General features: G+C 43.9%; 2 protein-coding genes across 9 annotated transcripts; one reads left to right on the top strand and one right to left on the bottom strand.

Moving 5' to 3' along the window:
* Positions 1–199: 199 nt before the first annotated feature.
* On the bottom strand, positions 200–15,849 carry TEKT1 (tektin 1). Of its 6 annotated transcripts, XM_075904916.2 has the most exons (9): positions 15,727–15,832; positions 12,847–12,930; positions 10,693–10,938; positions 9,413–9,578; positions 8,076–8,204; positions 7,406–7,549; positions 6,522–6,744; positions 4,763–4,959; positions 200–1,699 (listed from the first exon to the last, which is right to left on the bottom strand). In XM_075904916.2, the coding sequence occupies exons 3-9, from the start codon at positions 10,880–10,882 to the stop codon at positions 1,540–1,542; spliced, it is 1,209 nt and encodes a 402-aa protein (XP_075761031.1). In that variant the 5' UTR covers positions 10,883–10,938; positions 12,847–12,930; positions 15,727–15,832; the 3' UTR covers positions 200–1,539. The 6 variants fall into 6 exon arrangements, with proteins under 6 accessions (XP_075761031.1, XP_075761033.1, XP_089628370.1 ...); XM_075904918.2 differs by lacking the exon at positions 12,847–12,930 and having other exon boundaries at positions 15,727–15,849; XM_089772244.1 differs by lacking the exon at positions 7,406–7,549 and having other exon boundaries at positions 15,727–15,833.
* Positions 15,560–27,725, top strand: LOC102462635 (tricarboxylate transport protein, mitochondrial). 3 transcript variants are annotated; one of them, XM_075904920.2, is made up of 9 exons: positions 15,560–15,748; positions 19,243–19,350; positions 20,024–20,123; positions 22,188–22,326; positions 22,705–22,789; positions 23,038–23,142; positions 23,390–23,502; positions 24,135–24,208; positions 24,823–27,721. In XM_075904920.2, exons 1-9 carry the CDS (start codon positions 15,658–15,660, stop codon positions 24,935–24,937), a joined length of 930 nt encoding a protein of 309 aa, XP_075761035.1. In that variant the 5' UTR covers positions 15,560–15,657; the 3' UTR covers positions 24,938–27,721. The 3 variants fall into 3 exon arrangements, with proteins under 3 accessions (XP_075761035.1, XP_014424073.1, XP_089628372.1); XM_014568587.4 differs by lacking the exon at positions 15,560–15,748 and adding an exon at positions 16,247–17,124 and having other exon boundaries at positions 24,823–27,724; XM_089772246.1 differs by lacking the exons at positions 15,560–15,748; positions 19,243–19,350; positions 20,024–20,123 and adding an exon at positions 20,130–21,468 and having other exon boundaries at positions 24,823–27,725.

Below are 27,725 nucleotides of genomic sequence, written 5' to 3'. Positions count from 1 at the left end.
ATTAGCAATATCCGTGAAAGAGAAAGCCGCTGAAAAGGAAACCATACTTGTAATGAGCAATCTTAGAGGCCCACTCCACATATTAACACTCTGGCTGTTGCAGCTCCTTGCTGTTATTTTGTCTTGTCTTTGCAATGGAACCAAAGAAAGCAGAGAATATCATTTTGCCTGGACAATCACATCTACAATAACACCTCGCTCTCATGTAATGCTTTTAATGAGTAGCGCTCAGTGTGCTTTACAGAGATCTTTATCCTCATTTTAGAGACGGGGAAACTGAGGTACAGAGCAGGGATGGGACTAACCCCAGGTCAGCCAGTATGCCACTGACAGCACTAGAAATAGAAGTGTGGTTTGTGGAGTCCTAGTCCAGTGCTCTATCCAACAGGTAACACTGCTTCTACCAGCAATTCTTACATTTGGTTGAAGTACATTCGATGGACCAGGGACCTCACCACCCGTGGCCCTACCTAACACTGCTGCTAGCTTCCTGTCTCTTAAACATAACTACAGGTTACACGTATCAGAGGGGTAGCCGTATAAGGTGCCACAGGACTCCTCGTCGCTTTACAGGTTACACCTCCCTTAACCAGGACTCTCTGGTCTGGCAACATATGTAGCCCGGAAGGACCACGGATGTTCTTGGACGAGAGTGCCCCGGGACAGGAGGGCCAGCAGCTGGGAGTCCTGAGGGCTGGTAGTAGTGGGGCTGGAGCCATAGCAGCCCAATCAGCAGTGGGACCAGTGCATCCCAGCAGAAGATGCCTGGCCAGGGCCACTATAGCCCTATAGAGGCTGCGTGCCACCTGGTAGCGGGGCTGAGGGTCAGGGCTACAGGTCATTTGGGCAGTGTGGGCCCAGGGCCACAGCAACCGAGCAGGAAAAGCCTGGTCAGGACTGTGGCAGCCCGGCATCAGAACCAGGGCCGCAGTAGCAGGGCCCGAGCCACCTGATGCCTGGAAACGGGGCTAGGGCCACAGCAGCCCAGCAGGCAGCAAGGCCAGAGTGGGGCAGAGGCAGGGGACCATCAGCAGCCCATTTGGGAAGTAATGAGCTGGTGGCAGAGGCTGCATGCTGAGGGGCCGAGGCAAAGGACCTCCCCGGTCCAGCAAATTCCTTTCTCCAGGTCCCGTCAGGTCCTGAGGGTGCTGGACCAGGGAGGTCCAACTTATAGTGAATTTTTGTAGGCGTTTCCATACTAGCTTATGTAATTCAAAAGACTGTCAATGAAAAACAGTGGAACTGACAGCACCCAAGATACACTAAGTGACTAGAAGGAAGGAATTGTTCGTGTTGTTCCATAACTTTACTGTCTACTAGAAAGCATACAATAGCTCTGGGGACAAGCAGTTGGGCGGAGGCATTTAGGTCTGTTTTAATTGATTCACATACCTAGGCTAGATTGTGCTCTGGGTCACACTAGTGTGAACAAAGAGTCGTTACGTTAATGTTCAGTGAAGTTACTCAGGCATTGCCCTGGTGTATGTCCATGCAGAATCTGGTCCAACGTGGGGGAATGTTCTCTTCCACACCCGGGCTTCAGAAATTGTTAATGGAAATAGACTCCCTCATCTGCATGCACAACACTTCATCGATGTACAGTGTGTTCTCCTTGACCTGGATCTCCTCCTCTAGTGAAAGCTGTCGCCGGCTCAGACTTTTCAGCTCCACCTCAGCTTGTGCCAACGTGTCCTTTAGTCTAGGGGGGAAAACACAGAGAAACATTAGCTTTGACTACAAGCACCTTCTTGCATCACTTCCTAACAATGTAAAACCCAGGGGATGGGATGTGCGGGGAGGAAATCTCTGTGTTTCCTCACATCGTTCTACTGGGGGGAGGGGAGCATGCCTGCAAAACAGATGCCTCCATATCCTGCAGGTCTCGTGGCCTCCTACATGGAGGTCCTTTGGCTCCAAGTGTTTGGCCTTCTATGTCCCCTTTTGTTCTCCAGCAATACAGCTCTTTAAGAGTCACACTATCCAGGACTTTTCCTAGCCATGGTTGCCCTGGAGCCCTTCCCCTCTTCTTCTTTAAAAGGGGTCTCAAATGGCAAAATAATATAGTTCCTAGTTCCATTACTTTCTCCTCTGCTGGGTACAGGGGGATGCCACAAAACCCCCAACTCCCATAACAACCCTGCCTCTGACCTGCCAGCTCTTCCTTCCTTCATCCCCCCCAAACAGATTGTCACATCAGCAGAAGGCTCTCCACAGAGCCTACGAGACAACTCCACACAAGTGGCTGAGCCCCTCTTCCATGTGGGAAAGAAAAAGTCTGTAGGCTAAGGGTCCCTTCCTCATCAGATCCAAGAAGTGCCATGTCCCTCTCTTTGTATCACGCTCCGATAGTTGTTTTCAAGCAGATACAGGTGGAAAATGATATAATTAAAGGACCACAAAACAATTAAAACAAAATATTTTTTCTTGACAATAACATCAAAGCCATGGCTGGATGCCCCAGGCATTGCCATCATGTCTTTTCAAACTAAACTAATAATTAGAGCTAATGGGGGTAAAACTGTTGTTTCATTCCCCAAGGAGTAAGGGACATTTCAGAATAGTGTGTTATTTCGAAATTTAAAGCTGTGTAAACAGTGCCAAATTGCAAAATAAGCTATTTCAAAATTGATTTGAAATAAGCTTATTTTGACTTATGGTAGATGCACCCTCAGGGAAAACAACATGAACAAAGGGTGTCTACACAGCTTAGCTGTGTACAGGCTACTCTGCCCAAGCTAGTTTGAATCCAGGTAACACAAGTAATGACAGCCATGAAACAAAATACAGGACTATGTAGCACTTTAAAGACTAACAAGATGGTTTATAAGATGATGAGCTTTCGTGGGCCAGACCCACTTCCTCAGATCAAATAGTGGAAGAAAATAGTCACAACCATATATACCAAAGGATACAATTAAAAAAAAAAGTGAACACATATGAAAAGGACAAATCACATTTCAGAACAGAAGGGGGATGCGGGGTGGGCGGAGGGAGGAAGGTAAATGTCTGTGAGCTAATGGTATTAGAGGTGATAATTGGGGAAGCTATCTTTGTAATGGGTAAGTTAGTTAGTGTCTTTGTTGAGACCGACACGTAGAGTGTCGAATTTTAGCATGAATGACAGTTCAGAGGATTCCCTTTCAAGTGCAGATTTAAAAGGCTTCTGGAGCAGGATGCAGGTAATTAAGTGGTTGAGACAGTGTCCTTTCTGGTTGAAATGGCAAGAAACTGTTTTTTCTTTGTGATCCTGTCTAATATCTGTTTTGTGGGCATTGATCCTTAGAGCAGATGCGCTAATCCCACTGACAGAGACCAGAAACTTCAGGATCTCTACCAAGCATTTATAAACCTCAACTACCCACCCGGAGAAATAAAAAAGCAAATTGAAAGAGCCAAATGAATACCTAGAAACCATCTACTTCAAGACAGACCCAAGAAAACCAACAATAGAACACCACTTGTCATCACCTACAGCCCCCAACTTAAACCTGTCCAACACATTATCAATAAACTGCAGCCTATACTGGAACAGGATACTAAACTCCAAGAGGCTCTGGGAGACAGACCCATAGTCTCCTATAGACAACCATCTAACCTCAAGATGATTCTTACCAACAACCACAAGACATACCACACTAATACCAACCCTGGTACCTTCCCTTGCAACAAACCCCGTTGCCAGCTTTGTCCACATATTCACTCTGCTGATACCATTATTGGGCCTAACCAAGTGAGTTTTAAGATCAAGAATACATATTCCTGCGCATCCAGAAATATAATTTATGCTATCATGTGCCAAAAGTGTCCGTCTGCTATGTACATTGGACAAACGTCTCAGACACTTCGCCAAAGGATCAATGCCCACAAAACAGATATTAGAGAGGATCACAAAGAAAAAACAGTTTCTTGCCATTTCAACCAGAAAGGACACTGTCTCAACCACTTAATTACCTGCATCCTGCTCCAGAAGCCTTTTAAATCTGCACTTGAAAGGGAATCCTCTGAACTGTCATTCATGCTAAAATTCGACACTCTACATGTCGGTCTCAACAAAGACACTAACTATCTTACCCATTACAAAGATAGCTTCCCCAATTATCACCTTTAATACCATTAGCTCACAGATATTTACCTTCCTTCCTCCCCCCTCCCCCGCATCCCCGTTCTGTTCTGAAATGTGATTTGTCCTTTTCATATGTGTTCACTTTTTTTTTTAATTGTATCCTTTGGTATATATGGTTGTGACAATTTTCTTCCACTATTTGATCTGAGGAAGTGGGTCTGGCCCACGAAAGCTCATCATCTAATACACCATCTTGTTAGTCTTTAAAGTGCTACATAGTCCTGTATTTTGTTTCAGCTACACCAGACTAACACGGCTACATTTCTATTACTATTCGACAGCCATGAAGAGAGAATGGCCCAAGTTTCAGAACAGACTAGTGTAGAATTTCCCAATTTTATTTGGCCACGGAACCCTAAGGGTTGCCTTAAAAAAAAAATCCACCACTTTTTGTCGAGAAAACACTGCAATTGTTACCCTCACTAGCTGGACTCAAATGAGCTCATACAGACTAGGCACTGCATAGTTTTGAAGACATTTCCTTCGAAAGGGTTCTGGTATCCCACAACTTCATATAGAGAAAAAAAGATCTATAGCTTAATGAAAGCACATGTGGTATCTGTGTGCAAACATGTCTGTCTGTGTATGTGTGTGTATTTATTACTTCTTTGGCAGGTTCTATTTGTGCAGTGACCTTACCTCTGAATATTGGTTGTGATCTCCTGAACCTCGCTGATCAGCCTGTACTGCACCATATCATGACACAGCTCCACATTGGGACGATGGGTCCGCGTCTCCAAGCGTGTCTGAGCCACCTTGGCGGGGCCTTCTTTATCGATGATAGCTTTCTTTAAGGCCGCAATGTTCTTCTCCTGGGCTGTAATCTCATCCATCACCTTCGTAAATCAACACAGAGCAGGTGCTGCACAAGGCCACCTGAAAACTTGAGAGCCTCTTTACTAATGATACTTTGCCATTCTAAGGCATTACTTCACTGACGGATCTCAAAGTACAGGGGCAAGTGAGTGTTATATCATCCCCGTTTTACTGATGGGATAATTGCAGCACAGTGGGGAGGGAAGGATAAAGGCCAAGATTTTCAACAGTGGTCTCTAGCACTCAGTTTTTGGGTGTCCAATTCGAGATCCTTAGGGCCTGATTTTCAAAGGTACTAAGCTTTGACAATTCAAGCTGAAATCCTTTTGAGCTGTGGGCACCTGTAGAGTAGAGCACTTCTAAAATGATGGGGTGAAATCCTGGCACCACTGAAGTCAGTCAGAAAACTCTTGTTGATTCAGTGAGTCAGGACTTCTCTCCAGTAGTCTTAGGTTGAGGACCCAAACATTGAAGACTCCAAAATTAGAGGCTACTATTGAAAAATTTGGCCTAAATTAAGTGGTCCACGGTCACATAGCAAGCAAGGGGTAGAGATGGGAACAGACTCCAGGTCATCTGAGTCCCAGGTCCAGACACTGCCACTATTAGACTATAGTTACCTCTGAACATCCGTGTGACGGAGCAGGTCGGCCCCCACCCCGGGGAGGCGAGCCCGCCCTGCACTAAACCAGCGGTCAGCCTGACCTTCTTCAGGGCGACTCGAGACCCGGGGGCGACATGTGGCGTGTGCTCAGCCGCCGCCGCCCAGCTGAGCAGCGGCGCCGGGAATCCCCTGTTGACCGGGAGCTGGCAAAGGGGGAAGGAGGAGGAGCCAGTGTACGTGGCGTGGGACGTCATCACGTCCGGATGCCGTCGCGGGCATTTTAAAAAGCCGGCTGACTCCAGCGAGGGAGGAGGAAGGTGGAGAGCAGTGGGAGGGAGCGAAGCGGGGTGAGCAGCAGAGGGTTCGGACACCCGGAGACGAACCGGAGGCTGGGAGAGACGGAGCGGGGACACCGGGATTAGGGCAGGGTGACCAGCGGGAGGAGATAGGAAGTAGCCCAGGGCAGGGCAAGGAGCCGGCGCGCTGGTGAGTTGCGGGCCAGCACCGCCCCCCCCAGCAGGGCAGGACGAACTGATCCTGACCCTAGGGCCCTGGGCTGGGGTCTGGGAGAAAGGGAGGGCCCGGGCCCCCCTTTCTCCCCTCCCGACTACGGGGGATTGAAATCGCAACTGTCTCAGCGCTGCAGAGATGGCGGGGAACACTGAGGGATGGACGGAGGTGGAGGGGCGCCACCCCGTTACAATCCGCTATCTAATATGTAGCACTATGTGGCCATCAAAAGCCTCTAAGCTTTCCTGTGCTTTGTGGCACATGCCGGCATAAGTATTGGCACCACTGGAAATGGAAAAGTGAATGGCATGTTAGCTATGCAAATGAAAAAAGCGCTGGGCTTTGTCCAGCTTAAAACTGCAAAGTTAGAATTCTTAAGGCACAATAGCTCAATTGAATCAATGGATCTGGCAGATGTCCCTTTCCTATTTCCTCCTAAATGTCTGCTGACTGTCCTCTAGTACTTACCTTAGCGAGATGCATCTCTAGTTTGTTCTTTGCATCTTTTGTCTCCTTCACCCTATTCTTAAAAGCAATGTTCACCGTCTCGCACTGCTTGCGCATGTCACCTGCCGTCTGGGATAAGATTCGGTCAATCAAGGCCCTGAGCGCCAAAGAGTTGTTCCTCTGCTTGTCAGCCTTTTCAACATTTGCATTCGAGAAATCTACCCAGTCTTCAGGGCTCACTGACCTATAATAAAATAAACAAGGTCTCTTTATGTATCTTCAGCCCTCTTTGTGCATTCATAAATGTGCATAATGACAGCAGTTCTCTATGAATACAAAAGAAGCAGTATTATTATTGTTTATTATTACATTTATTACTATTAAGCATCATTATAATTATAATCATTTGCCACAACCAGCGTTAGGCTCCACTGTGCAAACACATAGAAAAAGGGAAACAGAAGAAGCAACTTGCCAATGTCATACAGCAGATTAAAAAAAGAGCTGGAAACTGAACTGAGATCTCTCGAATTTTACTCCAGTTGCCAAGCTATTGGACCATGCTGTGCAGTTATTAAAATGTGGAACTGGAAGTTATATTAGTAAATTCATTGTTGGTTTCCACATTGGAAACCGGGTATGGAGTTTTGTTTTCATAAACACTTAACATCAGAACCATTCAACAAAACTACAGACCATTAGGAACTTCATCATTACTATTGATTTTACATGAAAGGCACTCAGATACTATAGTCATGGGCAGTAGTACAGATCTGAGAGAGAGAGAAAGAGAGAGAGAGAACCTTATTTTAAATGAGAGGGTATTTTAGACCTTGAATTACAGGCACAATTTATATCATATCTCTATTACTATAAGTTGTGAAGCTAGGGAAATAACCACTTACTTTCCTTCAACTTTCACTACATTTCTAGCATATCTTATATCAGCTGTATTGTTTGTCAAACTGGAACAATAGTTATCGATTGTCAAGGCAGCGAACTTGTCTTTCAGATCCATTTCCAGATTGTATTTAGCCGAACGGTTTAGCCTCAGGGGAAAAACAATTAGACTATTAATCTGAAACCTAACAAAATAATTATCTCCTTCTCTCTTTAATGGAGGTAAAGCGTCATTAAAGGGCCAAATTCTGCCCTCCACTGGCACTCAGAAATCCCACTGACATCCACGCCGACTGATGATAGGATCAGATAAATAGGCAATACTGTGTTACAAGTTGTAAAAAACTAAGGCACACAGCAGCAGCTGCCACCGAAGTCAATGGAAAAACTCCCGCTGGCTTCAATGGTTTGTGAGACCAAGACAGAGGCCCTGGGAATCAACAGGGCTATACCATCCCATGAGTGTCTAAACAAAACTCTCCACTGAAATCAGTGTTGCTAATAATTGAATGGCATGGTGTAGGTCTAGGAAATACTAACGCCTGCAGCTCCCCTGATTTCAGCAGCTGCTTAGCACTGCTGTGGATCTGACGCTACCTATCCAACCATATTCTCCAGAAGCATTCTCCAATCTGAACTATCTGGTGGTTTGCTCTTCTGTTGACTCCTTGATACCTAATTTGCTCATTGGTTTGTTCCAGTGTGCGCTCCAGTAAAGCCATAACCCCCTGGAGCACTTCAACTTCCTTTATCAGTTCCCGTTCCACTTCGTCATGGACCAAATCAATCCCAACTCGCCTCTGCCTAAGAAAAAGAGAAGGGAGTCATTACTCTGTGTCAGCCATTTGAGTATTGCAGCTACAGAGACTCAAAGCCCTTGCCCTTGCTATAAGTGATTGGAAATAGCCACCTTTCTACTCCTTAGGACTTGATTCGCCTCTGGTTTACATTAGTATAAATCAGGAGTGACTCTGTGGAAGGCAACCAAGAAGACAATCAAGCCCTTCATTCGCAGGGTCAGGAATAATGCTGCTTTTCTCTTTGCTAGCTTATTTTACAAAAAGTTTTAAAAAGATGAATAAAGCGAGGATTTCTGCTCAGAACACATGCCAAATGGCTTGGGCCTGCAGCTTTTCCTCACTCATTTAGATGCAATGAAAGAAAAAGAACTGGACTCAGTGACTTCTTTATTTTGCTTTCATATATGGATCATGCTCCTTACACACTTGTTTATGCAGGGCCTCATCCTGAAAGGTACTGAGCAGCCTTAATTCCCATTGAAGCTGTTGAGAGCTGTGGCTACTGAACATTGGTGGGGATCCATCAGGACCTGAGCGCAGAGGGCAGTCCTCCATGCCTGCAATCAAAGTCCTAGAATCTAGTTTCATCCACTTTACACTCTGAAACTTGATGACCCTCTTAATTGTCACCATCCTTCCATAAGAGAAAGGCTGCAGTGCACCCAAAACCTATTAGCACTGCTCTCTCCACTCAGCCCACAGGGATGCGCTTGGATTTCCCTTATTTTCCTAACAAAGGCTGGAAAGCACTGTATCCACAGCACTCTCAAACTCCCGCTGGCCTGGAGTCACATGGGAGACTGAGGCTGGGAATTCAACCCAGATCTCCCCTACAGGAGCACAGGATACAAAACACTTCCTTCTCTGTGTGTGTGTCTCTCTCTCATGCAGAGACTAAATCTGCGAAGTGCAGACCACCTGCAAATCAGCTGATTCTGGCTGAGAATTCCAAGGAGAGCAAAATCCGCAAATCCCATTGGTTGTCAATGAGAGCTCAGCACCTGCCTCCCATAGATTCCTTTTAGAAACTCCCTCTTTAGCAGGGCCTGCTGGGGCTTTGCAGTTTGCAGGATTGGGGCTTACATATCAAACTTCACAAACACAAACATATCATTTATCCGGAACAGGGCTTTTGTTTTTTTAACAGCCTAATCATTAATTTTCTTACCCTGCTCCCCTTAATTATTGTTGTTGTTTTGCTATTACCCTTACCTGTTCAAGAGACACTCTTGAGCAATGAATAGCGGCTCTTTACAGCTTTCCAATGCCTTCTCTAGCCTTGTCTTAAAAGCCAACAGCGCTTCTGTCTCATTAACAACCTGCTCTAGTTTGTCATCTAATTCTTGCTTCCAGAATTTTATTTCATCAAGTCTCTGTTCTGTGGAATGTAGAGAGATTAAACATTGATTATAAATAAATCCAGGCATATACTAGAACAGTTGTCCCCAATGCGGTGCCCGTGGGTGCCATGGGGCCCGCCGGGCCATTTATGTGTGCCCGCGGAGCAATCTGGGCTGGCACCACCCCCAGGCACGTGGCCCATGAGCGGCCCCGCCCCCGTACGTGCGGCACGTGAGCGGCCCTGCCCCCAGGTGCCCGGCAGCCCCAAAACGTTGGGGACCACTGTACTAGAATCTCATGGACCAGCTTTAGCCATGGGTAGAAAAGGACTCAAGCAACAAAAGCAATGTGTACGTAGCTCTATATGCTAATGTACTGCAATGGTTTTGCTAAAGCACTGCACTGTGAGAACCAGTTGATGTAGATTCAATTTCTGTCCCTGCCACAGACTTACTGGGTGACCGTGGGCAAATTCCTTGATTTCTCTGTGCCTTAGCTTTTTATTTGTGAAATGGAGGAGAGAATAATGATACTTCCTTTGTCTTATCTTATCAGACTGTAAGCTTTTTTTGAAAACTGCCTCTTGCTACATCTATGTACAGCTCTGGTCCCACTGAGTGCTTCTAGGTACAACTGTACTAAAAATAATAATGTTTTCAAAAGGCCAGATGGTAACTGGCCTTTGCAGAGATACATGGGTAAGAAAGAGGATTCTCAAGAGAAAATCATAACTACAGTATGTTCACCTTACCTCCGGCACCCTCAGGCACAATCTCTCTCTCTCAACTCCCCACAGAACATGGTGGAGCAACACCATTCCCAGGTGAGTCAATGTAATGCGTTTACACAGTCTGAGCCAAGATACGCTTTTTTTCCCCATTACTCAGTCTAGGCTCTTGCCTTAACAATAATGCCTTAGTAAATATTATACCAGGGCTAAATTTGTCTCCCTACATCTAACAGATACCTGAAACTGTTTAGTTATTAAACTATAAACTCTATCACAAAGTATTTTTAAAAGGATTTGGAAATGCATTCCCATTTTTCTAAGGGAAGGCAAAATAAGCCATTAAAACATGTCACTATTTAATATTTCCTACTTTTGAGTCTCCCTTAATCATTCCAATAAAATAACAAAGCCACATGATCACCTATTTTCTTGTTAACATCACTTTGGGTTTTCTGAGTTGTTTTTTCAATTTCATCCACCAGCCTCTGGCTCTCAGCTACGAGTCGCTCTGACCTGGATCTCTGGCTCTCCGCACTGGAATACTGTGTCTTGTTTGCAATATGCCACTCTGGGGGAAGGAACTTGGGAGGAGCTTGCAACAGTTTGGCCATTTTCTTTTCGAAAAATCCTAATGTAAAGGAACAGCTTAGCTCTTAGGATGGAGAACCTGGAAACAGGATAGTATTGTATCAGGTTATTGGGGCACAGAAATCTACCTTTAGGTTGGAGAGGATAGGTTGGAAACTGGTTAAGTAGTAGCTCCTGAGAGAAGTAAGTAAAAACTTCATGTGGAACAACCTTCACATCAGCTTGGAGGATGATGAGGGAGAGGGAATGCACTTGCAGCCAAACCACACAAAGCAAGATCTTGGCTCAAGAATTTGGGGATGAAATGAAGGGAGAGATGGGGTTTGTGAGGCAGGGAGGAGTAGGGAAAGAAACTGAAAAGGAACATGGAAGATGGTGAGAGAGAGCATAGGGAAAGCAAGCAAGAAAACATGGGGAAAGGAGAACAAAATTACTCAAGGGATAAATGGAGAAAATAAAAAGGAGAGAGACAAAATCAAATAAAGTTTCTTGAAAAGAAAAAAGAGCTGTAGGACTAGGGGTACAGCTGAGATGAAACAAACATTGTAAAAAAAATTAAACAGAAATATTAGAGTAAGGGGAAATCAGACCCTGAAAAAGATAGAGGAGAAAATACACCGAGATGTTCAAGGGAAAGAAAAAATGGAAGGACAGAAGAAAACGAAAACAAAGATCAAACAAACTGTTGTTACTTATGTAAATGGTGATGGCAAGAGGTCATGATAAATACATGACACTGGTACAATACATACACATCTTATAATACACCCTTGTGCTGATTTGATTTTGTGCTTCCATCCTAGTATTTCCCCAATAATACCTCCCTCCCTTCAAATCCACCCCTTCCACTTCTCCCCAACACATACAGACATAAATAAATCAGTCTCTGCCGTCAAACCCACCCACACCAATTCGTCCCCTCAAACCACGCGCATTCTTTTGCTGATCTGGTTACTGGCCTGACTGTTGCTTATGGCAAAACCTGGCCAAGTTCCAAGATCTTGGCTTCCCTTAAACAGAAGATTCACTCCAGATTGTGATTTCAGGTTCAGCCACTGTAGCAGTAAAGCATGTTTTTCCCTGAGACTGAAAATTCCAGGAGCAGACTCAGAATCAGTCTGGAGTATACACAAACCTGTTCCTATGGGAACAAGACAACAGGTCACCTTGGCAACAGAGGCGGGGTTCTAGAAGAGGCACATGGCTGAAGAATAAGACTTTAGTCAGTGCTTTCCCTTCCAGTACATGAGCATCTATCTATCTTGCAAAGACTTAAATCACTTATATTTATTCTTACAATTAATTATGTTAGGGTGCCTAACACCTAGGATAAACAGCTTTATTATTTTAAATCTAGTTAATTAACTAAATGAATTATCATCTACCTTGTATTGAAACCTAGTTACAAGAGCTTTAAATGACTGTCTAAATTGTTACCAATTAAATACTTCGAACAATATTTTGTTTTTAAACAGGCAGTTATATTTTTTTTCTTTTGGGGGACAAAAGGAGAACAAAGGGCCAGAGAAAAGAGGGAGATGAACTGAAAAAGGGATTACTCCAGATACTATGGAGATCAGTGCTCTGTAAATACCAGATAGCTATCCTTTACTGGAAAGAAGGATCTGGTATTGAAGAAATGGAAAGAAGGGAGAAGATAGGACAGGAAAGAGAGATGCGGCACTTGGAAGGAGAAAGATGGAGCTGAGTGTGTCAAAAACTGGAAAAATATGTCTCAGCATCCTGAAAGTTGGACTGTACACACACATCTAACTACGTATGTCCCAGATTGTAAAGTCCACCCCAAAATATTTTGGTGTAACCCAGTAGCATCCTATTATCTTTCTTTTAGTTCTGGAACATTTGCTCTGATGTAGCAGCGCCTACACCTGCTCCTCAGAGGTAAGGGCACTCAGTACTGTGCAGGATTACACCCTGATTTCTTTTCTAGTATGTGAAGCCAGCAAGAATGGGTAAATCTCTTTACCTGAAATAAGAATGCTGCATTTTTCTTGTAGCCTTCATCCTTATACTGTGTTAGTGCCATCAACTGGAGCAGGGAAGCAGAAAGCTTTGAATTCAAGTCCAACAGGAAATACTCTCAAAATATGTTATTGTAAAACAGTTACACAAATCTTGTTCATTGATTTATGTATCTAAAACTGTCTCTTTATTTTTAAAGCATCACAGTGAGCCCTTAAGGAAATGAGGGATGTTAGCGAGTTAAAAGCCAGTTCCCCCCAGCACCGTCTCCACAGTGCTCTATCAGAGGCAGCGGTGGGGGAGAAATAGGAGAGGGTGCTGCGAAGAAGTCTCTGCCTCCAGTGGGCTGAGGTTCGCCATGGGAAGAGGCTGCTCCAGCAGCAGCCCTTGTCCATGGAGATCCCAGCAGGGAGCTAGGCTCCTCTGACAGACAGGGGTGCTGCTTCTAAGCAGCCCCTGTTTGTAGCAGACAGGGCTGGCCACTGCAAACGGGCTGCTGGACTCAGGAAGAGCCTGGACCAAGCAGTCCTGGCTCGTGCTGGTCTGGGACGCTGCTCAGCGGAGAGGTTCTGCAAAGCAGTCCTTATCAACTAATCTGTAGCCAATACAAATTGTATTGACTACATGATTACCCAGATAACCGCAATTTAACATCCTTAGAAGAAACATTGTTACATAATTTTATCCCTTAAGTAAGATTATGGTTAATACACGTTTAGTTAAATTTACTGTGGATGGAGAGAATTTTTAAAAGTTAAAATCAGAATAATTTTGTTCTTAAGTAAAACAACGTTTAAGCATCTCATGCTAATCCAAGAGAACCAGAAAAAGAAACTGAGCAAGGGAGGTACAGCCGTGCTGGAAGAGTTGCCCAGGAGATGGAGGAGATGCCCAGGGTGGGCACTGGCTTCTACATACTCTGATTTGAAGCCACTGCAGCCTCTGGTAAATCCCTGCAGTTCAGCAGATATCTTCTTCATATCTGCAGACTAGATATGAATTTTGTATCTGCACACCACTCAGGAGGTCATCTAATCCATCTCCTCATACTGAGGCTGCATTGCCTGTACCTCATCGTGCCTGACTAGAGTTTGTCTAATTCAGTGGTTTTCAAATTGTGGGTTGGGAAGCAACACAGTTTTCCAGGTGATTAATCAGCCCTGCCCAGTCAGAGGCTCAAGGACCTATGCATGAAGCTGACTGACTGGGCAGGGCTGATTAATCACCTGAGAAGGTGTGCTGCCAGAGGGAACACTGGTCCAGACTCCAGTGCATTGGGTCTGCTTTTTAATGCTGCCAAGGCCAGCATTAGACCAGGAACAGTGATGCTCAGGATAGTGGGGCTTGGGTTCTGCTGCCCATTCCAGGATCATGTAGTAACTTCCCTGTTGACAGAAGGGGCCTGTGGTGCAAGGAAGTTTGAGAACTGCCTAGTCTTGCCTGTTCTTAAAATTGCCAAGGACTGGGGAATTCCGCATCCCAGGATTTACCTGGCTTGATTATTAGCCTTTCCCTCCATCTAACCTAGATCTCCCTTGCTGCACATTAAGCCCATTGTTTATGAGGCATTAATGTAGTGTACACACGGGACCTTCTCAAGGAGGAAAACTCCTCACCAGCTCTGCCCTTTGCTCCTCCCCTGAGCAACCATGCCCTGGGAAATACAGGGGTACTGGTGCAGCGGTCCTCTCCACCCGCATCCATGACTGTGTCTAGACTGGCCAGTTTTTCCAGAAAATCAGCCTCTTTTCCGTTAAAAGCATTTCCGGAAAATCATGCCAATCTAGACGCAGCCCATGGGTGGCTGTAGCTGAAGCAGCCCTGTCCCCTGCTCCCTCCCACTGTGCCTCATTTCCCTATGGCAGCTGGAAGCAAAGCTCCTGGGTCTGAAGCTCTCTGCTTCCTGTCACCACTGAGAGCAGAGACCTGGGAAGTGGTGGGACAAGGTTGCTAGGCAGCTCTGGCTCCTGCTACTATATTGTGAGGGCAGCCCCTGCCACCAACCGTGTAAGAGAGGGGTAGGGAACCTCCTTTGGGTTGGGTGCCATTGACCCACAGAAAAAAATCAGTCAGGGGCTCCACCCATCTGGGAAGCAAAAAAACCCCAAACAGATCCTCCCTGACTGTCCCTAGACTGAGAAGCACAAAGCCACTCCCCACATATTTCCCCTCTCTCTCTCTCACACACACACCCCCACACACCTCCCCCCCAACCCTAGGGAGGCCCTTTTGCTCACCCCTGCCCTAGGGAGGCCCAGCCTAGTAGATTTCTGTGCTCCAGCCTCTGGTGGGGCAGCAGAGGGGTTGAAGTGGGGCTCCCCCATGCTTGGGGAGGGGAGCTTCAGGAGTCAGACCCAGGGGAGCCAGAGGCCATATGCACCCCCAGGCCTTAGGTTCCCCACCCTGTGTAATCCCCCGGGCCCTCCCGTCTATAGGCTGCTGGGGGCAGCTGCCACTGAGGACGCCCTAAGCGTGATGCAGCCCATGGACAAGAGGCTCTGCACGCGCATCCCTTTATGCGGCCCCGGCCCCGGCCCTGGCTCCGTTCCTTGCAATGCACCGAGCCTTGCAGGCTGCCTCCCCCCCCCGCAGTATCGCCCCACCCCCACTCGCCTCACCCACAGCCAACCAATCCCAGAGCCGCACGATCCCCGCAGCCAATCAGCCGTTCCCGGGGTGTGCCCGCCCTTCCTAGCCGCGCCACTCATCCATATTCATAAAGGCTCATGAATATGCAGGCCAGGTGGGTCGCGAGAGCCGGGCCACGCTGGCGGGCAGAAGAGCGGCGCGGGAGGACGCGGACAGAGCCTCCTCCATGGCGGTTCCTCGGGGCCCGGCGGCTGCCGCAGCCAGCGCAGAAGGCGGGCAGGCCAAGCTCACCCACCCGGGGAAGGCGATCCTGGCCGGTAAGGAGCCCGGCGCGTGAGGCGGGAACGGCCGCGGTGGGCGGGGCAGCGCGCGCTGCTGTGAGGGGGCGCTGGTCCGTGAGGGGCGCGAGGGCGGGGCCAGTCTCCCGGGGCCTGTTGGGGGCGGGGTTTGTCGGGCTCTAGGGGGCGGGGTCAGTACGACTGGGGGCGGGGCTGGACTCGGGCGGGGCGGGGCGGGGGGGGGGGGACCAGGCTCAGTGGGGCTGTGGGTGTGAGGAGGGGGAAGTGGGGCTGGTGGAGGGGGTCAGGTTCTGTGGGGCTGGGGTGAGGGAGGGAGGCCTGTTGAGGGTCTCAGAGGGGCTGGGCGAGTGAGGGGCTGATGGGGATTGGTCTGATTGGGGCTGGTGGAGGAAGGCGGGGCTTGTCATTGGGGTGGGAAGGTTTGGTGTCTGGGGCTGGGAAGGCAGGACCTGTTAGGGGTAGAGGCCTTGGTATTACTGGGGCTGGAGGAGGGGTGGAGAGCAGGGCCTATTGGGGTGGGAAGGGTGAAGCGGAGGCGATTTGGTTGGAAGGTGAAAGGGGATGTTCGCAGGATCATGAGAGCTATAATTTACAGCCATTGAGAGTGCAGTTGCTATTGCCCCACCTTCCTTGCTGCTCTAGCCTCACCCCAAAGACAGTAGTGCTGATCTGGTTGCTCAGTCCCACTACTTTTGTGTTCATTTCCTTTAATGACACAGGGTGATCATCCCTTAAGTAGGAATGTAAATAACCGTTTAAATAGTTACATTATTAAAATGTTGGCCAGGACCTGCCGGCCCCCCTTAGGTGCAGCCTTGCCTGATGCCCCCATGTGGCTGGCTGGACTCAGACAGGGTTGCTCCACTGTTGGGAGGTTGGCTGTCCAACCAGTTACTCTATGAGCATTAAGCTTTCTGGAATGCTTACAGATTAACTCTTCAATCTTGTACATCCTGACTCTCAAAGGATGGGGAGTGATCACATGGAAAGGGCTATGCTCTGTTGAGAGGTTTTTAGGGTGAGACGTGGGTTTCCTTCATTTTCCTCTCAGCAAGAAATTACCTACCAGTACGTAGTGCTAAAGGCCAGATGTTCAAATACGCTCATTTAGGGACCAAAGTAAATGCTGCATTCTCCACTGCCTTGTGCTCTGTTTAATGTCTTATGCATATTCAGAGTGCGTGTAAAATTGTGCTGTTTTGTTTTTAGTAGAGTTTTTACAACTGTTTTGCACTGGGATAAATGATTACAAAGGTACAAAGCAGTGAAGAATAAAGAAAATTGATTTACAGTTCTATCACATAGGGTTGCTTTGAAAGCTGTAAACATTGAAACTGCATTGAAATATAATGACTTGGAGGGGTTTCTGGATGGATGAAATGTGGGTAAAAATGGTAAGTCAAAATCATGATTGATGGCTTGAAAAGCATGGCTAGCATGTGTGCAATAGAGGGCCTGGAGCCTGATATTTCTTATGTTAAAATCAACTGGAATCCTGCCTTTAAGTTCTCTAGGAGAAGGATGAGACTCCATGAAGAGCCTGAAAAGTATTTTCACATTTCAATGAAGGCTTCTTAAAGGTTACTTTGAAATTAGCAGAAGCTGGAGATGAAATATTCCTTGGTTAATTGTTGTTGAGTGGGTGAAGGGAGAAAAGGACATACTAAAGTTTTTATAGGAATGGTCCAAAGAACAATAAAACTTTCAATTGGATATTAGGAAGAGTCAAAGGGGACAAGATTTCCAACAACAGGTGTCTAAGGGTACGTCTAAACTACATGCCTCCGTCGACGGAGGCATGTAGATTAGCCAGATCGGCAGAGGGAAATGAAGCCGTGATTAAAATAATCGCGGCTTCATTTAAATTTAAATGGCTGCCCCGCTCTGCCGATCAGCTGTTTGTCGGCAGATCGGGGCAGTCTGGACGCGCCGCGCCGACAAAGAAGCCTTTCTTGATCGGCACAGGTATGTCTCGTGAAACCAGGTTTACCTGTGCCGATCAAGAAAGGCTTCTTTGTCGGCGCGGCGCGTCCAGACTGCCCCGATCTGCCGACAAACAGCTGATTGGCAGAGCGGGGCAGCCATTTAAATTTAAATGAAGCCGCGATTATTTTAATCACGGCTTCATTTCCCTCTGCCGATCTGGCTAATCTACATGCCTCCGTCGACGGAGGCATGTAGTCTAGACACACCCTAAAACATTGGGCTGGATTTTCACAAATGCTGAGTACCAATGTTCTATCTAACTTTTCCCACCTGAGTGTGGAATAAATTTTATGTGCAGATGTGCCCCACCAGTAGAAATGTTTGCTGTGGGTGCTCTGCTAATAAGCTAGACAGCATTTGAATCTATCCTGGGTGGCTGCCCAAGCGCTCAGCTTATAGGGTATACTGCTGAGTATCCACTATTCCAGCTAAGGTCTAAAGTGAAAATCATCTGATCCAACTCCCACTAAAATCAAAAAGTATGGCCATTCAACTTGTATGATATTTCTGTTGATTTTTATATGATATTTATTAGACTAATAATCTGTGTGTGTGTGTGTGTGTGTGTGTGTGTGTGTGTGTGAGCTGAGTGTTAAAGTTGCATCACCATCTGTGTGATTTCTGTAGTTAATATTTTTACCTTCTTGATGTGTAACGAGATCTATTCTTGAAGGCCAGGTCTACACTGGTGGAGAAAAATCGAGGCAAGATGTGCAACTCCAGTTACATGAATTATATAGCTGGTGGTGACGTACATTGCATCAATTTTCTGGGGTAGGCCCAGAGTGGGAGGTCGACAGGAGAAACTCTATCAATTTCTGTTACTTTGACACCCTCAGCATTTGATTTAGTGGGCCCTTTCCAGACCCACTAAATCAAACACTGGAAGATTGACCTCCAGTGCTTCAATCTTCCCAGAAGTTAGATGTGCCCTAAATATACAGCTGCTCCCCAAGTTTTGAACAGTCGAGTTATGACTCTTCATACTTACGACCAAAGCTTCCATGGAGCGGTCGTAAAGGCAGTCCCCGAGTTACGAACGCGACCCGCGCTTATGAACAGCGCGGTCACGTGTAACTCAATGGGGTCCGAGTTATGAATGGATCGAATTATGGCCAAGTGTTTGGTCTGTAACTCGGGGAGAGGCTGTTCTTAACTTTTACTGTAATTAACCAGTTTTTTTAGTTTTCTGATTGTTGATGAATTGCATGTGTAATTTAGGAATTATTTCTCATTGTCTCAGTGGAGTTTTTTGATCCTCTCCCCTTTGATCTTTGTCTCCTTGGTTTATGATAGTCACTGGCTCAGCCAGTGATTTTTTTTTTTCTTTTTTTCTTTTTCTGGGTGTCTTCTGGTTTTGGAAATGTTGCTGCTGTGTTGCGGTATTTGTTGCGTTGTTGCCAAAACTGTTACTAAGATAATTTGCAGTGGTGTTGTATTGGCATAGTACAGTATGGCACAACTTATTTATGGCTTATTTTTTGTTATAAAACTGCATAATATTTCTCTCTCTCTGTTCTGTGCAGGTGGCATTGCCGGAGGTATTGAAATCTGTATCACCTTTCCCACAGAATATGTAAAAACACAGTTGCAATTGGATGAAAGAGCAAATCCCCCTCGATATAAAAGCATTGGTAAGAGGATAACTCACATGTGTGCATCTAAAATTTCATACAAAGTTTCTACTAGGGATGTTAAATTTAAATTAACTAATCTAATAGTCAATGGGATTTCTATTGACTCTTTGATTAGTTGAGAAGGGCACCATGCCTTTGAGCACTCTGTGGCGCCTCAGCCTTTGAAATGTCCAAGAGCCCCAGAAGGGCTCTTGGACATTTCAAAGAAAGCACCTCAGGGAGTGCGGGGCCAGCTCAGGAATCTCCTGCTGGTCCCGTGCTCCCTGCAGGGCTTCTGCCAGCCAGGGCTCTTGCACATTTGAGAAGAATTATTGAAGCAGAACCTGCTTGAGTGGAGACTGCTTCAGTCTCTGCTTGTGCCATTTGCTGCTGTGCCTCTACATCCCGTGCCCCTTTTTGGCGATGGTGCTGAAGGGAACTGGCTTTTAAGCTAGCTCCCCCCAGCGCGCGCTCTCTCACACGTTCACTTTGCTGCCCTTCTCTGATAGAGGCTGCAAGCGGGGGTGGGGGAGTGACTAATTGCCTCACTAGTTGACTGTCCGATAAGATTATACTTATTGGATAGTTCACTAGTTGCTTACATCCCTAGTTTCTAGTAGCCTAGCAGGCAAAGATCTGATTCATTCATAAAGTAAAAGTTGATTATTAAGACTTAGAAATTGTCTTGCAGGTCACTGTGTGAGGCTAACCATTCAGGATCATGGTGTCAAGGGTCTGTACAGAGGCCTAAGTTCTTTGTTGTATGGCTCTATTCCAAAATCTGCTGTCAGGTAAAGTGATCTTTAAATGAGTATTTGTAAATATGATAGTTTTATAGCATGCTTTTTCATCCATTGATTTCAAAGTGCTGAATGAGACTGTTTTTTGTTTTATCTTATTTGCAACTAGGACATTTAGCCAGCATTGCTTGGGCCCTTAAATAGGGGCTCAGGGATGCATATGTGGGGAGTGCAGGATTCAAGGAAGGGGACTGAGGAGGGGCTCTGGGCAGGGGACTGTGTGCATAGGAGGGGCTTGCTCTTCTCCTTCCCATCTCTGTCAGGGAGCGAGAGCAAAGTGCACAGCTTATCTGCCCCTTCTCATCCAGAATGAGGAATACAGCAAACTGCATTTTTCTCAAGCTCCCTGTTGAAGGGGAACAGCCAGCAATGTCCCTGTGCGAATTGGGTGGGTGAGATGGAGGGGAGCTTCACCCCCCCTACACCTTCCCTAAAGGGCAGTTGGGGGGAGGGGGAATGGTGGGAGGCTTGGAGCTGGGGCATTCCTTGATTGGGGGAGACCACACTCCCATCCAGCCCCTTTCACCTGCCTGGTGATTTGTCTCTTTTTCTGTATAGTTTTAGGAGATGCTATTCCATTCCAGGCACATATCATCTTGATAGAACCAAACCCTTGCCTTGCTTTAAGTTTTGATACGAGGAATCTGTATACCAAATTGGGTGGTCCTTGCTCTTACCACTTAGGAGTAGTTCTTGAACAAACAGATGGACAAACTCAAATAGTAGACTATCATTTGCCACCTCCCAATTTCTAAAAAGGCTCAGTACAGTTCTCTCGAGTTCCATCTGTATTTTATTGGCCTTGCAATATCTTCTTAACTGTCATAAGTCTTGCAAAATAATGTTTTGTATTGAAACTTTATGCAGACTCGTAGGCCTGGTGACCATCTGAAATAAAGACATAACTTCAGTTTGACTGTTAAGATAGTTTAAAGAGGAAGAAAGGGATCCATTTTATAATGAAGACACAAGTTGGGATCAAAGTGTTTTAAATAGAGTAGTAGATAATGGAAATTTAACATCAGAAGGCTATTCCTAGTATGCACTGGATCAGACATTCCAGGATCAGATAATAATCACTGCAAAATGTCAACTTTATTATCTTATTGGCTGCTGCCGGTAAAATTAAGGACATTTTTACTCTTTAAGCATGTAATGTGTTCTTTCATTCTGTATTTCTGTCTTCTTTTTCTGCATTTCTTAGCTGGTGCTTTACTGAACTTTACCATTTGGAAATGCTACTGTTATGATAGCAGTAGCACACAGTTTCCTTTTGACTTGTTTGTCATAGTTATTACTTCAGTAATATCAAGGGAAACACACCAAATCACACAGGGTAAGATTGTCATTCTCCCTCCTTGGTTGTGTAAGGTGTCCCCTTCGGTCCCCTGTGTGGGTTACCTTTATTGTAAGTAGCAGTGTGGGCTTGGCAGTGCTTTGTCTCCTATAGGCAAGAAGAAGTAGGGTGGGGTGGGGAGTGGGAGTTGCCTTGGTGCGCTCTCTTTTCAATGTTGGACCTATTAAAAAGGGGACTATAATCTGTGGTGGGTATAGAGCTGGTGTAGATTCCTCCTCTTTTTTCCTCACTCCCTCTCCCACAGTAAGGAGGGAGCTTGTGGCTCTGAGCAGGACTGTCTATTCTTTTTCTGGGGCAGCATAATTGTTCATTGCCCTTCACTCAGGGTGTGTATGGCAAAATCACAATCTCACCCATAACTTGAATTCATTTCAGCAGTACAAACATTGGATAGGGGAGAAGAATGGCACATTTAATTTAGCAATTTTATTCCTGATTGGCAAAGATTTATATTCATAATATTCCTTTTGGTTAAAGGACTGAAGGAGATGTTTTAATCTTGGTGAGCTGAGGGGGTATTGGATACCAGTCCTCATTAATGTTTAATTAATAGTCCATAACTAAGGACCGTTACTTCTTTTGGAAAAGAGAGAGGATGGAACATTGGGCTGGATGCTTCTGACGTAATTCAGAATGCTTCCTGTCTGCATTTGGACAAATCTGTGGTGGAGAAAATGAAATGCTTATTTTCCCTGCAGGTTTGGAATGTTTGAGTTTCTCAGCAATTACGCAAAGGATTCACGTGGGAAACTAGACAACAAAAGGAGTTTACTCTGTGGCCTTGGAGCTGGTGTTGCAGAAGCTGTCGTAGTAGTCTGTCCAATGGAAACTATAAAAGTAGGCAGACAGTTAATATTCTAATACTATTACATCTACTATTACATCTACTTATTGGAAACATCTTCTGGTTAGCTAAACAAGTCTCTCACTGAGTATTCTAATTTTGTTTTTTAAAGGGACTGACCACAGTTTAGTTTGTGCTATTATGTGTTCTGAGACAACTAGACCAGAGTATTATTATCGCCTTACTGTGCAAACATACGTAGTTATGAAATGTTTAAAAGGCAGGAGAGAGATTTTTTTTTTCCCTATAAATTGTAAGGTTGATAGTTTTGTAGAACCTGACAAAAGAGCCCCAGTTCATATTAAATGACTAGAAAAAAATAATTGGTAGGAAATATTGTGCTTAAAGGTTTGTTTTTTAAATTGTTACAGGTGAAGTTCATTCATGATCAGTCCTCTTTAAATCCAAAGTACAAAGGATTTTTCCATGGTGTCAGAGAGATTGTTCGGGAACAAGGTATAATCATGTAGCAAAAACTGTTATGATTCTTATCTCAGCATAACTTAATGGGGAACCATAAACATACTTTGTTCAATTTGAGCTAAGTTATATAATATACATGTATCGAGGGGAGGATACAGTTGGTTCTAATGAATGATCTTGACTTTTAGTAGACAGGCAGGTTAATTTTGGCTGTCTAATTTTCACTCTCGTTTAATTACATAATTTTCATTTTATATATACATTTTTAAATCTGTTTACAGGTTTACGTGGAACATATCAGGGCCTGACAGCTACTGTCCTCAAACAAGGATCAAACCAGGCTATCCGTTTCTTTGTGATGACTTCCCTTCGAAATTGGTATCTAGGTAAAATGAGTCAGTCAGGCAGTTTAATTGTATTAGATGTACACAAATTTTATCCAATAATGTTTTTTTAAACTCGCTTACATGGCAATGATAGAAACGTTTGATCCATACTTCCCAGTTTTGTTGGCCGCTTATTTGAATATGAGAATATATTCTAAATTAAGAACTAAATTATTTCTAAAAACATTAGTATTTGTGGAGATATGTGGTCTAATTTATTTATAATTATTTATATGTGCTTAATCAGGTGATTCCCACAGAAAGATGAATCCGTTTATTACAGCGGCATTTGGTGCTACTGCAGGTGCGGCCAGTGTCTTTGGCAATACTCCGTTAGATGTAATCAAAACCAGGATGCAGGTAAAAATCACTCTAGAAATTAATCTTGAAATGAACTGGCTCTATCAGAACTCTAACTCGGATCAGCGCTGGTCTTTCATTTAAGAAGACAATAAGAATCTTATATGCTTGTCTCTTACATTTACGCTTTTTATTTGGATTAGTACAATTTTTGAGGATTATTATTACAATAGAATCAAGGAGCCCTAATTGTGGAACAGTACCGCATTGTGCTAAGCATTGAACAAAAACCGAGGGGGGGAACTTCACTTAACCTAAAAGTTTACATTTGACTTCAGCTCTAGCATAGCACTGTGGATAATGGTTGTTTCAGGTACCAGGTATCACAACTACCCTACTCCATGCTTTGTGAAGACTTGTTTGGAAATTAAGCTTGTAAAACATCACAAACCATTTGTAAAGGAAACGTGTATGAATGATGGTACATCATTGGATTTGTCTTCAAAAATAAGAACTAAGCATGAACGTTTCAAAATTTGTGTTGGGGGAATTTTTTTCAGTTAAAGTTTGGGATTCTTACTGAGGTGCAGGTAGCTGTTCCAAAATCCATTTTTTTAAATTACAGTTCAGGAAATTTGCTAAAAGCTGAGATCTCTAATCACTCAACTCACTTCATTTGTTTTGCATTTCAGGGTCTGGAAGCCCATAAATATAAAAATACACTAGATTGTGCCTATCAGATCCTCAAAAATGAGGGCCCATTAGCGTAAGTGGATTCAGCTATTACCTATATATGTGGGATATTATAGCTGCAATATTTGAGTGAAACTATTGACTTTCATCTTTTGGTGGGTGTAACACTTTTTAGCCCAGCCTGCAACTCCTTGCTAGAGTGGCACTTATCGATATTATCTTAGTACTGTTTTTGTTGTCGTCTTTATGGATTCATTTTTAGTGTAGTCTAGAACTAGCACATGTCATTTACAACTACTGTTCCTTACCTTCCACTACCCCAAGTGACCTTTTGTTCGTCTGTCTCACATGCAGACTGGTCACAGAGGAAAAGGTGGAAGCATATTGGATAACTTTCACTCCTTTCCAATTGGTCTTCTATAAGAGCTGTTGCACGTTTGCCATTAGATGGGACTGATATAACAGGTTTTTTTCTTCACCAATTTAAGTATCTGATATAGTTAATTACTGTAAGCAACTCATTTTGGAAATACTTGTTAGAAACTATTTGTGAAACTGTAAAAGTTCAACTTGCTGTTTCAATTGACTTTATGAAATTTCAAATTGTCTTACTTTTTATTCCAAATGCCAAAAATATTTTCTTCCTTCTGTGAAGCATTTTCTTATTTACAATTCTTCTACCCACAGATTTTACAAAGGAACAATTCCCCGGCTTGGCAGAGTGTGTATGGATGTAGCAATTGTGTTTGTTATTTATGATGAAGTGGTCAAAATTCTCAACAAGGTCTGGAAAACAGACTGACAGCTGGTTGTATAAAGCTGACGAGGACTATTTGCATAACTGGCTAGCTTAGATCCACATTCATTGGACTAATCTGAATTTATTACATATGGTTTATTATCAGAGATATTTGAAATGCAAAAACTCCGTCCCCATTCTTTAAAGTGACAAAACCTGGCAATATATTAAAGTTTGTAAGTCGTATGGTGTAGAGAAAAGATTAGAAGGGAAAAATTACTAACTGCATACCTTTTTGGTTCTGAACACAGCTGAAATTGATTCTTGATAGGCAGAAGACCAATTTTAAAATAAAAACACTTGGCTCGATTCTGCAGTTTACATGAATATATCCCTAGATTAATTTTATTGATCATTAAATTCCAAAAAGGCCATGTCTAAACACAAAGCTGTATCAAACTACTAAAAGTGTTCTGTTTTGTTTTTAATTAATTTTTAAGTTGTTAACCCATGTATGGACACTCCTAATTAAAGCCTGGCTTAGCAAGATAAATTTACCCTGACTTAGGATGAACGACATAAAACTATTTTAAGTCTAATTTAAAAGTGCACTGGTTCCAGAAGAGATTTGGGTAATCTGATTCTTAAACTTTGCCAGTTGTGTGTATGGATAAGGCTTGAATGCCTTCTGTAGAGTTATTGTTTGTTTACATTGGCATAATTGAGAGCAGAATCTGTTACATTGTTCTTGAAAGAGCCAATATACTGAAAAATTGAAAAAAGGAGCACAGGTCTCATGCTGGCTGATAGCAACTGTGTAAATAGATTTTATTTATTTATTTATTTATTTTATTAACTTCTGAGTTTGATTTCTGGGCCAGGAGGAAGCCTTTTATGCTTCTGCTGTGGAGAATATGCTGAACCCGCTTTCTGATCTGAGATACTAGAAGTAGCGGGGAATGCTTGGAACCACATCAGGGTATATAAAGGCCCAGTCCTGCTATATTTATATATTTCAGAGAGTTCTACTCGAATAAGGACTGTAGGTCTAGCCTTATTCTGAAATTGCACAGTAAAGTTTCTGAAACAGCTGCATGGTTTCATACTCGATCAGTATTTTAGGTAACCTAGGCCATTGCAGTCTTACTGGAGACCTGGTCACAAGTTTCACTAGCCCCTGCTTGCAGTTTTAGTGATGTCCCTCAAGAAAATTGTTCCTACATTTTGTTTGGAGTAGGAATTTGGGGAGTTGCATTTGCTGCATTTTCAAGGGTTAGATAATGCCCTAAAACTATTTTACAGTCTTTGTTTTTATGAATGGATAAATATGTTGATTCTTAATACGTGCTTTAATAATCAAACTGGAACACTTTGGCATGGCAGATGAGTTTTTGTCCATGAAAGAGAGAATAAACATCATATGTTACAACACTTGCTCTGCAAAAATATTCCCCGTTGACCTCTTTATTTTGGTGGTACTTTAATCATTAAGGCATTTGAAGAAACTTCATTTAATTTTGTGCATGGATGGGATGGGGGCAGAGAAAATAGTGTAAGAGAGCTATGTGTAAATTTGGAATTCCTTCAAGGGTGTTATGTCAGTGAATCTAAAGATAATTTGTGCCAGACGTTCATACAATTGATTAAAAAGACAAGCATTTTTTTAAAAAGTTGATGAAAGGACCAAATCAATGTAGATAAAATATCTTCCATACTGTATCCTATAGCTTAGATTTGGTGTGATATTTAGACTTTGGCAAGCCAGAAAAGGTCAATCTGGAGCTAAGCTCGCTGCAATTTAGGCAAAGGATCATGTCTCCTATTGGTATCTGAATGTCCCTTCCTCTTGTGGTTCTTGCCACTAGCATTTGGTTGGATTGTCACCAAATACAAGAAATGGTCATGTTGCATCACTTAAAGTTGGAAACTTTAGTTCTAGGAGCTTCCTTTATCGTGTGGGAAACTTATGCCAATCCACTCTGTTGTCTGCAACAAGTATTGGCCAACAAAGTAGGACACATTACTTTATGAAACAATCATTTATGTCCTATAGTAAAGTATTTCTATAACTTACAAATTACAGATAATTTGTGGCTGGGATTTGATGAATACAAAGTAAATGCGATAAAAGTGGTCAAATTTTCGGAATTTTAAGACAAGTGCTAAAGCAAGGATGCATTACTTCATAGCTGCTATAACATGGCTCCTTTATATAGTCAGAATGGGCAGGGCTTCCACCTTCATCATTTAATAGGGTGTCAAATTGATTATAACTCTTTTTACTGTCTCAATAAGCACCAATGCTGTCCCCATGCACTATATACTCTGGAGTATCGACATTGACAAAATTTGACTAAAATAACTCTGTAGCTGCCCAGAATTCTTCATCCTCCAGTGACCTATCAGTGTTAACTCCCTTGGTGTCCCTTTGATGTAGTCATCTTGGCTAACTGTTCTGTTTCTACAACTCTACCTTTAACATTATATGGTCTGTCACATATAGCTGCATCAACCACTTAAGCTCTGGTATTGATAACCAGTTCAAAGCCTTTGTAAATGTTGTACAAGTTCCTAATGGCCACAGAACCCAAGTGTGATTCAATGGCCATTTAGTTTCAGAGCTCAGCTAAGAGCCTAAGATGGAAAAACTACAGTGACTTCAATAGTTACAGCAGTGGCTATGTGAAGGGAATAGGCACTGGCCTATCAAATAGCAATAAGACTAAATTTTAGCACATTAAATTTAAATAGGAGAGGAGAGTTGAAGAGACAGGAAAGCATAAAATCTGGTCATGATGTTTAAATGTTGAGCACATAGTATTTCTAAAATTCAAACAGCTGTGTTACACTA

This window comes from Pelodiscus sinensis, chromosome 21, assembly GCF_052426305.1.
Source record: "Pelodiscus sinensis isolate ZL-2025 chromosome 21, ASM5242630v1, whole genome shotgun sequence".
NCBI lineage: Eukaryota > Metazoa > Chordata > Testudines > Trionychidae > Pelodiscus > Pelodiscus sinensis.
This window is presented reverse-complemented; position numbering and strand designations above follow the sequence as displayed.

Coding starts and splice junctions, on each gene's coding strand:
- TEKT1 (XM_075904918.2), bottom strand. CDS start 10,882: ATGGCCAAACTGTTGCAAGCTCCTCCCAAGTTCCTTCCCCCAGAGTGG. Junction 8,205..9,412: donor CAAGAGTGTCTCTTGAACAG/GTAAGGGTAATA, acceptor TCTTTTTCTTAG/GCAGAGGCGAGTTGGGATTG. Junction 7,550..8,075: donor CAAACCAATGAGCAAATTAG/GTATCAAGGAGT, acceptor TTTTCCCCTGAG/GCTAAACCGTTCGGCTAAAT.
- LOC102462635 (XM_075904920.2), top strand. CDS start 15,658: ATGGCGGTTCCTCGGGGCCCGGCGGCTGCCGCAGCCAGCGCAGAAGGC. Junction 23,143..23,389: donor CCTTCGAAATTGGTATCTAG/GTAAAATGAGTC, acceptor GTGCTTAATCAG/GTGATTCCCACAGAAAGATG. Junction 23,503..24,134: donor TAATCAAAACCAGGATGCAG/GTAAAAATCACT, acceptor TTTGCATTTCAG/GGTCTGGAAGCCCATAAATA.